Genomic DNA, 13,506 nt, shown 5'->3' with positions numbered 1-13,506 from the left:
TACATTTTCAAATTTATTCGGTTTTTTTACACATTTTCATTTGTTTCGCAAGAAATAGTTAAGTTGTTCATATTTACAATCAGATAAAAGAGAAAATATTAAGAGAATGTATTACCTTTGAACATAATATATATTGTATTTATGTTTATAATCAATTGAATTTTATAAATCAATATATTTTATTGCAGATATTTATAATTGTCAGACTTTTTGCAAGAAATACTTTCAATAAAATAAAATAATTAAACAATTTCTTCCCTTCAATTTATTTCTATTTTGAACATATTCCTGGAAGTCGCGCACGAATTAAGAGACTGCTATCATGTTGCACTTACTGCTGTACACGAGTATTAGTACATACATATGACACACACATAAATGCAGTGATTAACATTTTGAATTAATTCGTATGCTGAGTTTGTTGTTGTAGAAAAATATGCACCAATTTTACATGATTTGGTTGTCATTCTTTGTTTGTGTGATTGCTACTTGGTATAAGTATTGTTAGCATTAGTACTTGTATGTGGGTGCTGTTCTTAGCTTTTCCAAAAATAATATTAAGGACATCATCATAACAACAAAATCGTCTATGCTAGCTGATAATGCTGGAACAGCCGTGATTGTACATTCCATTTTTGCTTATGAATAAAGTGTTATCGCTATCATCACTGCAATCGGAGTCAACGCCACACAGTAGTGGCTATGCGTCCTCCTCTACGCCGAATGGTACATCCACTTCCTGATCGCCATTTGGTGAAATTCTGTAAAATAAAATTGAAAATTTTCTTATAAGTCTAATTAAAGGCTTAATTAAATTTTAAATAATTTGCAGGAATAAGCTTTTAAAAATGGATATATTTTCCGTGTGCGAAGTTGAGAATATTTTATGAGCAAGGCAAATGAAAGCGCCTTACAAATTCGTTAAAAATTTAATATGTTTTATAATTTCACATTTCCTCTCGAATGGTTTTTGAACCCGTGGCTAACTTAGGCATTGTATGAACTTGTGTATTAATTTGGAAAAATACAGGGTAGATAATATTTTACATTTTAGAGATTATTATTTCACTTGTGTCATTACAAGTTATTTGGACTATTTTTGATCGCAGCATTAGTCAAGTGAGAATAAGTGTTGTACGGTGTGTTTCTTAAATACAATCGGTTTGGTTTAGCTCGTCTACGTTTCAATAATTGTACTTTCATTTGAAATTAGCCTTAAAAAAAATTTTAGGGGGAGTTAAAAATTTTTCAATTTTTTTTTTATTGACGTCGGTTTGAAAAGATGGTTTTGGCGCTAACACCTCCACAAAAAGAAAAAAACCAACTCAAACTTGAAAATCAGTGAATCTTCAAAACGTGTCATTTGAGAACTTAAATGCAACACTGCCGAAATTTTGTATAAGTGGTATTAATAATAATGGAGACAATTTGTCATATATTCTAAACTGTCTGAATTTTATATTGCATCATTCTTGAGTACTATCTCTTAGGTCGAGTTTGACAGGCATTGAAATCAGAACACTTCATAAATTTTAAAGAAAACTGATAAACAGCTTATCAAAACGAAAACTCAAATAGACAATTATGGGCAATATACCATAAACTTGTATAATTATTAAGTGATCATATTAATATTAGTGACACTTAAGGGGGAAGCCTGGTTCAGAGGCTTCAAAAAATCGGGTTTTTTGAGAAGGAAAAAAATGAGTGATTAAAGCAAAATTTCTAGGGTTTATAGTTACATATATGTTATATTTAAACATCATTCACAAATTTTTTGGATACGAAATCTTTGCTATTCTGCCTTTGGGAAGCATTTGCCCGATGCATCTCGCATGTGCATTGTCGGACGGCGGGCAGGATGCAGGTCGCAATTTGTATCGGAAACAAAAAATTCAGAGAGCTTCGTATTTTTTAATAATTTTTCTTCTAGTTAAACTAAACAAATTACAAAAAAGTGTAAAATTTTAAAAATTTTTTAAAAATTAAAAGAAAGTGGTTTTTTACCAAAAAAAATTTTACTTTATGTTATTTAAAAATATGTTCAAACTTGACTTTTTTCAGTTTTTTTTGTTTAAATTGAAGATAATTTAATGCCAAAGATAATAAACTTTGCCCCAATTCCCTACGACGTTTATTTTTTTTCTATTCTGCCCGCCATTTAAAAAAAAATTGTGAAAATGAAAAACCTAGAAATTGCGTGTCCAAGTTTTCGCCTTCTGCCCAATCACTCATACATACATATATCTGCTAGACGCTCGGTCACTATTTTCCTTCTAGCTTCGAAAATATTTCAAATTCACATCTAAAACTTTGGGGACATATTCTTAGATTATTTTTAAAGAGATATAAGCAAAAAAAATCGATTTTTTGAAGCTTCTAAATCCGGCTCCCCCCTTAACAAGCGAATATTGAAGGTGCCCAAAGTATCTCAAGCATCCTATAGATCATAAGTGTAAGAATTTGCCGCTCTTTCTCAAAAAATTTTTAACTTGCAAGGCTCCACCAATATATCAAAGTTTCGTCAATAGAAGTGTGAACTGCTTTATACAGTGCGATACCGGAAAACATCTATACACTACCAATACGATGCGATGTAGCTTTTTGACACAAGTGTCTTTTACTTCAATCACGAAATCAAATCAAAACAATCTCAGATACCCCACAGTAATATTAATAAAATAATTTTGGACAATTTACACACTAGTCTATATTATCACAAGTATAATTGTCGCTCGGTAACCGTATACAAAAATATACATTACGGATAGATATCGAAAACCATCCACAGTTAATATTTGAAACTTCTCGAAGATTTAAACTCGGTGTTGTTAACTGTGTTTTTAAGGATACAGTAGCCATACGCAAAACAAAATCCTGTTATAGTATCCAACAAAATTATATCGAGTAGCCTTTAACAACAGCGATGTTAAGTAAGACTAGTTGCTCTTTCACTAGCTTCAGTAGAATTTGTACCGCTTTAGGAGTTGTAGATTTCACATTAACAGTCCTCAGTTTAATTTATACCGCCCAGTGATATAATAGTTCTCATTCGGGTCCAGAAAATACTATTTTAACTCGAATATAATAAATTAAATATGATCCGAAAAGTTCTGCTTTTCTACACTTCTAATGTTGGTACAATCGTTTTAGGTACATACATATGTATGTCTGAACATATTGAAAAGCTAGACTAACTAGTTAGTTGAACACTTGCATGTAAAACTCGTAAAAATAATTAACTTACAGCTGTATATAAAACTTTGTAAATGAAAACAGGTATGTTAAATTCGTAATTGTGAACTACATTTGTTATAAATAACGAATTTCTCATATACTATATTAAGTAAAAAAATTTGTACATTTATTTGAGAAATTTAATCACCCCAGAGATTTGAAATAAAATATTTAGCCATAAAAAATCTGTAAACAGTAGAAACTCGTTGGGTAATATCAAGACCTTGAAAGGAAAGAATCATCACATTCCATCAGTTAGACGAATGGCTAGAAAACTTGTATTGCATTGATCTTGAAGTAACATCAGGACTTGCATCACATGAGCTCGATTTATCATCTAGCGAACGTATTAATCCCGTTCTCTTGCAATCGTGCAAAATCGGCAAAAGATTGCTTGCTAAAATATATAAAGCACGGAAAGCAACAATACATACTTCTACACTTCTTCAAAATTAATTTAAAACAAGGCTCGGAAGTCGGAAGACCTTAATATATTATTAAATATATTCACAATATCAATAATCGGCCATTACTTTGCTCTCTCTTTTTCTCTCTCTCAATTAGAAAAACACAGGCCTATTTTATTTATATTATTATTGCGGCTAATGAATATACCAATTCAAGCTTATTTAATTTATTTTTACTCATTTTTGTTTTGCAAGTGCAGCTTTCCCCTCGCTATAAAAGCAACAACTCAGCAAAAACACAATGTTTTTATTCGCAGAAAATATAAAATATTAAGAGCGCACCTAGGTAAACAACATGTGCCAGTGACGCAAAAAGCTTCGCTCAAAAAACCGCGCCTAACTGATATTAACTCGACCTGCAGCCAAGACCTGACTTCAATGCAATCACAAGCGACATCTCTCATTGAATATTAACGCGCGTTCGTTGCAATATCTTGCATTTTTTATTTGCAAAGCTCTTCATAGCCACACAGAAAAGCTCCAAATGGATAACTTTGAAAGATATTTTTAGATATTTATACTTAAACTCTTATAGCCGGTGCAATATGTTGCAAGAGTGGAAAAATTGCATATTGTTCATTGATCTGGAGATTTTTTCTATTTTAATATTAAATATATTTAATAACTTAAAAATCTCATAACTTGAAGCTCCGCTATGGATTCATTCTTTAAGCTAAACTTTGGTTTAGAAACAAACCAAAAAGGAAAAGGAGTACTAACACTAATCGCCAATCTAAAAATTCATAAAAAATTTTATTCGGACTGGAATTTTTTTGAACTCAAATGCGCGTCTTTGTATGCTGAATAAGAAAATCTCCTTTGAAAATCGTTGATCTAAATTATTTGCCCATATGGAGCTATCTATTCAGAGAAGTATATCGAAACCATCAAGTTGTTTCAAAAAAAAGTTTGTAGTTGTTATATCTGTATAAAGCTAATTCATAAATAGTTTGAAGAATGACGAACTGGTAATCTTAATATATCAATCTGAGTTAGTCTCCACCACATAAAGTACATCTGCTGCCATGTGGTTGGGTAGTTTACCTATATAGTATAGTAAAGTAAGAAAGAGAGATATTACTTGAAAACACCCTAAAGTAAAACTTCATCTTTAAAGTATCTCACGGTTTTTACAGTTAAAAATTGAGTTTTATTAACCGACCCTTATCTCTCATTTATAGTGTGGGTTTTTCTATTATTCCCTAAATATGGTTAAGAATTCTTCCGAACAGTTGTTGGGTTTTTATGAGCAATTTTATCATGGCAACAATTCACGCGGAAGTTTGACATTGTCTGTCAAAAGACAACAGCTGTAAAATAAATCCGTTTGAATGATTTTCGAAAATTGGAATCGAGGCACTAAAACAATGTAGACGGTTAAAAATGAATAAGAGCAAAGTTGAAGAAAGTAGTTCCTTAGAATGAATAATTTAAACGAAAGTGAGAACTTTTCAAATTATTTACATATACATATGTATGTATGTATGTATGTACAGTTGTTCACAAAATAAAAAAGTTCTAATAAGCATTGACATAACTTTTCTAGATCACAGTTAATACTGAAACTCTTCGTGGCGAACACAGAACAAAAGATTCGCGAAGAATACTGCTACTAAAAAAGAAGCAGGTAGAAAAGCCTGTATACAATTTGCGAAATAGCTTGTATGGTCCATGGGCAAATGGCAAAATATGTATATTGGTCTCAGATGAATGTAAAATTTAATTATTTGGTAGTAAAAGGTATGGAAACTTTGTTCGACGTCCCCCTAAAGGATTGTAATACCTAATTTTTAACAAAAACATGGCGGCGCTTAATTCATGATAACGGGTAAATAGTGGAATTGATCAAATCCTCTTGATTGAAAGAGTCATGGATCAAGTGACATATGTCAATATATTAGATGAGGAAATGTTATGTACTTATGCCTGTTGGAACATAACATTTGTATGTCAACAAGATAATTACCCTAGGCATATCATCAAGAGCGCAAAGAAATAGTGTAGAGCCAACAGAGTTGACATTATGGAGTTATATACAGTTAGAATTTTCATAAAATCGGTTTTTTTTTTTATTTTATTTATTTAAAAATACACACAGAAAAATTCATATCGTTCCGGTTAATATTTCCGAAGTTTCACGCAAATTTTAAACGTCGTTTCAGAGTGCTTGGAAGTCAATCCAAACTTTAAATGCGTTCTCTCAAAATGGTGTTTTCAAAGCCGGTGACCAACATTACTCGAAAACGCTCAAGCGATTAATATGAACTTCTTAAATATATTTTTTAGTAATTAATTGAAGATTTTTTCTCACCGATAAATATTTATTAATAAATAATTTAAAACCAAATTTTTTCAAAAAATGATTTTTTGGAAACCGCCATTTTGTAAAAAAAAAAATGTTTGCTTATTCCTTCGATTAATTGCTAGATTTAACATTACTTTAACGAAATCTGTTTGGTTTTTTAAATTCAGAGATATAGTGGTCACCGCAAAACGACTTTTTTGAGAGGAGCTCCCGGGGATCAGCTATAGTTCCTTTCCAAATAAATAATTTTACTAACACTAAGTCTTGAAATATAGTTAAAAGATACCAAAATATGTGTACACATTTTTGGATTAATAAATTAAAATTTTTTCTCAGAAATATTTTGGAAAATTCGCTTCTTTCGGCCTTCTAACTGTATATCACCTCCTATGCCTCAGTGTGATTAGTCTACTGGCCTCAACCACATAAAAAACTTCAGAACCTATAAACTTTATTTGCAGAAGTAGCAATATAACTCTCGGTCCGTTACCAATGAAGTTGGTTCTACAAACCCCAAACAGACGTTCATTTTTGCCCAGCCAATGGCTATCAGCTGGACAATTCGTCAAAGTAATTGGGGAAATGTTTTCCGCAGCTACAACTTCTACAAAAATATATTTCACATGACCACCGGGTCTTCACGAGCAACTTATATCCGACAGAAAACTTTCAACTAAGCAGCGTTCCCTAAAACTACTTATAGTATTTGCGTAATAGTTTATACTGTTAAATCAACAACTAAATGAAATTTGAGTGAATCACAACTATTATGCTAGATATATCTAAAGGAATGATAACAAATATACAAAATAAAATAAAGATATCTCATGTACCAGCAGCTTAATGCTGCATTGCGTAAAAGATACTTACGTTTCAACAAAAAATTCAGAACTTTTTAAAACAATATGTATTATACTTATGTATATTTAATATTTTGATGTAGTGATTTTGGGTAATGCACTGCAAAGTAATTTAGTTAGACAAACAAATGAAGAAATGCAAACAACATTTACATACAAGCAGGCAAATTTGTATATAGTTTAGGTGAGAGGGTTTGTATATATGTATGTATGAATGGACTTGTAAATGAACATGCAGGGCGGAAATGCTGTGTGATTTCAAATATTCTTAAGGAACTGTAAATTATCTATGTAATTTATTGTTTTTAGTAATTTAACTGCTAAGCTGTAAAAGTAAAGAAAATAAATGCGCATATATATGAATGTATATGTAAATAGTATAGTATACATAAATAAGTACGTAATTACAGGTGTGCGCACCTTGGCATAAAGTAGAATTCAGCAAATATTAGGTGAATAAAACACAGGCTACAACAACGGCAAAAGTAAGCAAAAACTGCTTTGATTATTTATTAATAATTGTATTTAAGTTGGAAAAATATTTGTGTATGCGTTAATGTAAATATACAGTGGGTCGAGGCTAGCAATTAGGTGCTAACGAAATTGATTAAGAGTGCGAGATTATTATTTTTTTATATTTATTATTTCTTTTTTGTTTTGCTAAATGTAACTACAATTATAAATAAAAGGTGCTTATTAACTACAGAGAGGCATTTTACTTACAAAAATAATAATTTATTTAATTAAATAAATACTTTATAATTACAGCGCATAAAGTTCTTGTTTTTTACAATGCTAAGTAGTAAACATACAGCTGAACAACAAAAAAAGCTTTGCAACAACAACAATGCTGGCGAATATTTTTGAAGCTGGAAAATTCATAAACTCATAAATATGTACTTATGTCCCGCTGGCAAGAGCGCAAAAATAGTTGAAATTCTTTGCAACAATTTACATATTCTAAAAATATTCAATTTTAATCAATAAGTTTCAATAAATAAATAAGTGCAAGCGTTTGTGATATGAATTATAGCAAATAATATAAAATAAATATTTTCAAATAAAATTTTATTATTTACAATTACATACATTCGTACATAAGCTATTGGTTCTTACATAATATTACATAATGCCATAAATAAGTAACTTGCGCACGCTTCTGCTGTTTCTTCTCAGATTTACTTATAAAAAAATAAATCCTAAACTTTTTAAATATTCATACATATTTGGGATTTATAGCAAAATCATTTGAGCCATTCAAAAATTGTGCGCTGCAATGTTGCATCGGCGGCAGTTCTCCGTATGATTAGTTCAATGAGTTTTCGACGAGATGGAACATATCGAGACACTATTATCGTATAACGTCAGCTCACTACGCCGCATAAAATGCCACACAAAAATAAATTGGAAATATGTTGTTCAAGCGCGTCCATAAATACCGCCAACAACAAGACGATGACACCAACATGGTCAACATTAGTGGACACACGTTTGCGCACATTGTGGCATAACGAGCAAAGATCAAAGGCGTTTGGTGAAGGCAGCAACATGTGTCGTTGACAGGCGAAGGCGCCGCCGTGTTATCATTAACATACAAACACATGTATATTGGCGCGATTTATGGTGAGTCGTTGAAAGGCAGAAAGACAAATGTGGGACGCCAAATGGACGACGCGTTTTCATATAATTATTATTTTAGCACAAAAATACACAGGCACATAGTTAAGCGCCCAATAGTTTTGCATTAATTTTATGGATAATTATTATGATTTGTGGATTTGTTGATGTTAAAGACGATTATGTTATAGTTGTTGAGGTGGTAGTAGATGTTGTTGTTGGTTTTTGTTGTTAGCAGCGAAATTGCACATAGTTGTTGTTAGCGATGACAGCAGCAGCGAGATCCAGCACGCAGACACGCAGCAGAGGCGAAATTTATTTAATTAGCCAAAACAAAAATATGTACATAAGTTTATTTAACTAAATGGAGTCTTGGGTTTTTTTTACGTATTTGAGCACATTTAAATTTTCAGCGTTCTAAATATTTTGTTAATTTCCCCACAATTTTTGCAAAATAGCCAATTGTTATTACAGTTTACTTTCTTCAGCGTCATCAAAAATGCATGAGTATGTGTGTATTTTTTATTAGGGGGGGGTGCAGACTTAGGCCACCGGCTGGTTCGCTGTCCAACGCATTTTAAGTGTCATCCCAAATATCGAAGTCGTTGTTATTTGGTTGTGTTTTGGTTTTTTATTTTCAAAATTTACATACATATGCGTGTGGTGAATATTCAGTGAGTACGTGCGTGTCATCAGTACTAATTTTAGTAAACACATTTTGCAAAAATGTAGATAAGAGTATTTATAGCACAAACATACGATAATTATTGCAGTGTGGATGTAAAGTTAACACACATGTACATTTGTAGTATATGTATGTATATTAAACATAAAGCATGCCAAGTTCATACATAATAAAATATTTAAAAAATACCACATTTATGCACAGTTCAATGACATTTATACGTGTTTTCATACATATAGATATTATGTGCGCAACAGAGTAAACATTCAGATGTGTTGAAATACAGTATGTTTAGCACAATAAACATCCAAGGGACGATTCCAATTCCATTAAAATATTGTTCCACGATTTTTGAAATATTTTTTATGTTTGGTGCGTGCCGTTGTGTTTTTTTTTTTTGTTTGCATTGTGTGTATATGTATGTATGCCCACACATTTGTACATAAAATAAAATACAAAAACAAATAATATAAGAAGAATAAAACGTAGACGACGAAACGTTTAATAGAGACACATAAAACAAAATAAAACGAAATTAAAAAATTATTTTAAATAAAATAATATACATATACATATGCACCCATCAAAATGTTACGACAAAAAAGATAAATAAAAAGCAACTGCGTTACAAAAACAATAGCTAATAAAAACGCAACAAATTTCTGTACATACTATATGTACTTACATATTACTACATAAAGCTTATACATGTAATCCTTAATATTCTAACCAACAGTAATTATAGTGCAACAACAAAAGCAATATAAAAAACACGATCAAAAATAAAAAAGGGAAGGAAATACATTCCTTTTGAAATTTAAAACAAAGCCAGAAACTAAACACTTTTAATTTAATTTATATACATAAATATTGGGTCGTTCACTCAGTAATTTTGCTGTTGAGTGCAATTTACACACTATTTTTTATGAAATTAGATACATTAAATCTTTCTGTTATTCCACAATTTGCATGGACCAACGACTTTATTTTATCCACAGCGGTGTCAAGAGGCCTTCCAGGTTGTGGTGCATTCTCAAGATCGAAATTGTTAGATCGAAAATTTGCAAACCAATTTTGGCATTAGCGTTCTGTCCATAAATCTTCTCTCACAACACATAATTTTCGCCTCGTTTGAACAGCATTTTTACACTTTTGATAGTAAAACACCAAAATATATCGAAAAAGCTTCCATTTTTTATAAGCACCAAACAAAAATTAGTTATCCAAAAAAGAAAATGTGTTTACAAACAAGCTGTTAAAATATACATATAACCGTAAAGCGGTTAAGCGTGAAGTTGGCAGCGAAAGAATTCAATAAGCTGTTATCAACAAACGAAATTATTTAGTGAACGACACAATATTAATCTGGAAAACCGAAGTTTTCTTTACCTAAAATCGCTAAGCTATGTACAATACCAAAAAAAAACGATGTATTTAAAATTTTTATTTTATATTCATAGTGGATAATTTTTTTCCACTGTCCAGGAGGTAAAATGTCTAATTTTGTGCACATATTAATCAGGCTTCAGGCTATAACAAACAATCTCGAAAAGCTGAAAATTTTACTTAATAAAACAATTTCATCCTGACTTCTGAACTAAAGATTTTTACTACCTAAGTAGAATATTCTGATCAATTAAATTAAACTAAAAAATTAAAAGTTTTTGTTTTAAATTTAGGATTGTTGAAGACCCAGGTGGATTGTTTGAAGTTATTCAACTTATCGGATTCAATAAATTTGATCGAATACTAAATATTAAATGTAAATATGGTTTTTTTAAATTTCAGATATATGTACAATATATATATATATATAGTATAATCTGTCTGAAATAGACAGCAATGGATCAATTAATTTTTTAATTTTCGAAAATAAAAACCTACATATGCACATACAATTATGCCAAATGGAACAGTCGAATAGAACATATACTAATATGTATGTTGTAACCATACAGTGAAACATCAAGCATGTCAGGAAAAATGGCTCAGAAAACAGGTATAGTAAAGTCTGTGATTGTGTTAATTCACATTTAAATCTTATAAAAATATGAAATGAACTAGAGAGTTCTGCTTTGCACTAATAATAAAGTGGTATATTTGTGAATAAAATCTGACAACTAACATCTCACAGAATTTTTCAATATTTCAAAAAGGAATTACTATTATTTGGTAAATAAAGGTCGCTTAGTTGTGCTTGTGGAAGATTTTGATATTTAACACCAAACAAGTAAATTTTAAAGGAAAGTTTTTTTATCAAAAATTATTATGACTTTTTCTAGAGCGGAAACTTTAGTATTCGAATATAATATAGAGATCAAAATTTATTGCAAAAGATCAGAAACTCCAATGTTAAAAATATGGGAAAATTAAATTAATTTAGACATGATCTAAATGGAAAAAAAAAGATTTTGCTTAGTTTGGATATATTTTTTAGGGCAAAAGCTTAAAACTTAAGTAGGCGTTTGTAAAAAAAACATTGACGTGGTAAATAAGGGGCACCTTAATATGCATGCATATTTCACACCATTTAAACGTCAAACAAGCATTACAATTAAATTTATCATTCACCCCACAATTCCACAAGTGGACAATAAATGATCGATTTTTATTAACTCAGCGGGTAATTACTGCGGATTTAATTAATGAGCCGAGAGGCTTACACATATTTAAACAAAACGATAACTTAACAACAAAAAACACACTAGACGGAACAGCAAGAATTGACGCACGACTAAAGGTAGATAACTAAAGTATTATAGGAAACTAAAAAAAAATAAATGTAAACAACTTTAATAATTAATAGATAATTAACTGTATTTGTAACATAAAAAACGTGTGAATATATATTATTTAATAGCAGTGTGCGCTCAAGGAAATACTAAATACAGATAGAAATATTTACATTTTAAATAGAAATACTGTTTATTTTTTTAACAACTTTTACCCATGCATGCAAGCAGGTAAATATTGTGTATATCACAATATATTTTTTATTACAAATGCACCAAACTGTGTGTGTGTTTGCAAGCTACATATATTATATACAAGCTTCTAACTGTTATTATTGTGACACCTTTTCCGATATTGTCTTAGGCAGTGGCTCATTAGCAGCATTGCTTGCGGCAATTGCTATAGACACGGCACTGTTAGAATTAGAGAATAATTTATTTTGCTTTGTTAGAAACAAATAGGAAAATAGTTATTTATTTAGGTACTAGCTAATTTCTAAAATTGTTATTGAAATTAGTTTAGCTATGTTATATTGAAAGCGACAGGAGTTTAGAAAGAAGCGTGTTAATATTATATAGGTTTAGTAAAAGCTGAAGCAGTGCATTTCGTGCTCGTTAATAGTGTGCCATTTAGTTAGTTGCATTATTGAAAATATAATCAAAGTGCTCTTAATAATTTCATATGCCAGTATATCGTAAAATATATGTTTAGGTTATGTGTTTGCCGTTTTAAACCCAATGAGTATAGTCCAGACTTACCTTGCGTACGTTGAATTGGCGTTCTTTATCGTAAAACTATTCTGACTGGGGAGTACGAACTTCTGGACCCACTATGTTAGCAAGCGCATACAGTAGAAGAGAATAAGAAGTTGAAATGTTATTATTGATTTGTAGCCATGTGTCATTAAATAACAAATAAAATATATATACTGCTTTTTACATACAACCTTGACCACTTGGAATAAGAAGTCGAAATATTTCGATGTTCGCATACATTGGAACATTTCATTTCTTTTTTTTTTTTAATGCCCAGAACAAAAACTATATTTTTATTTGTCGATGGTTTTGAGTGTCATAAAAGACAGGAGAATTATCAACATTTAATATTTAAAACTAGTATTTGAAATTATATCACTTATAAGGAGGCCAGCGATCATATTTAATTTCATCCATTCATCGAATAATTTTTTCTGCTTTTATCCTTTTAGCTCTATCTATGGAAATTATACTAGAATATTTTAATATTTATCAAAGTGGTAAACCTTTTTAATCTTTGTTGCTGCTGTAGCAATATGAGGCAACAAACTTTGAGACAAGTTACTGAAAGCACTGCTCTGAATACAAATGTTGTTGTCATCGCGACTAAACGTGACTCTGTAAGAACTATACTCCAGTATTGCTTGGAAAGCTAATGTCATTTTTATTATATATCAGTGTAGTTAGCCGTCTTCTTTATTAATGCTTTTGAACAAAAAATTTCAATTTGCTATCACCTTGCCATGAAGTCATTTATATTATTTTTAGTAGGTCGAACACCGTTGTTAAATAAATGATCTGATGTGTTTCAGACAGAAGATGATAACGATATAGCTTAAAGAATTAT

The 13,506-nt window shown here is 30.5% G+C and overlaps 1 protein-coding gene and 1 long non-coding RNA gene across 9 annotated transcripts in view; one reads left to right on the top strand and one right to left on the bottom strand.

Annotated features, from left to right (window-relative positions):
* Positions 1-13,506, bottom strand: part of LOC105226543 (protein Malvolio) — a 33,646-nt gene continuing 20,140 nt past the window's right edge. For 3 of the 7 annotated variants that reach the window (XM_019990399.3, XM_029550296.2, XM_029550295.2), the window contains 2 exons: positions 12,663-12,733; positions 1-761 (listed from right to left, as the gene is read on the bottom strand). In XM_019990399.3, coding sequence (XP_019845958.2) covers positions 701-761; positions 12,663-12,733 — 132 coding nt within the window. In that variant the 3' untranslated portion in view covers positions 1-700. Of the gene's footprint in view, positions 762-7,920; positions 9,185-9,582; positions 12,318-12,662; positions 12,734-13,506 lie in introns of those variants that run through there. The other 4 variants (XM_029550294.2, XM_029550293.2, XM_029550299.2 and 1 more) reach the window with 3 other exon arrangements.
* On the top strand, positions 4,744-7,309 carry LOC109579559 (uncharacterized). Of its 2 annotated transcripts, none has more exons than XR_007423528.1 (3): positions 4,744-5,182; positions 5,251-5,532; positions 6,471-7,309. It is a non-coding gene; the product is annotated as an uncharacterized LOC109579559 (long non-coding RNA). The 2 variants fall into 2 exon arrangements; XR_002183895.3 differs by having other exon boundaries at positions 4,747-5,178.

This window comes from Bactrocera dorsalis, unplaced genomic scaffold (genome assembly GCF_023373825.1).
Source record: "Bactrocera dorsalis isolate Fly_Bdor unplaced genomic scaffold, ASM2337382v1 BdCtg051, whole genome shotgun sequence".
NCBI classification, from domain to species: Eukaryota; Metazoa; Arthropoda; class Insecta; order Diptera; family Tephritidae; genus Bactrocera; species Bactrocera dorsalis.
This window is presented reverse-complemented; position numbering and strand designations above follow the sequence as displayed.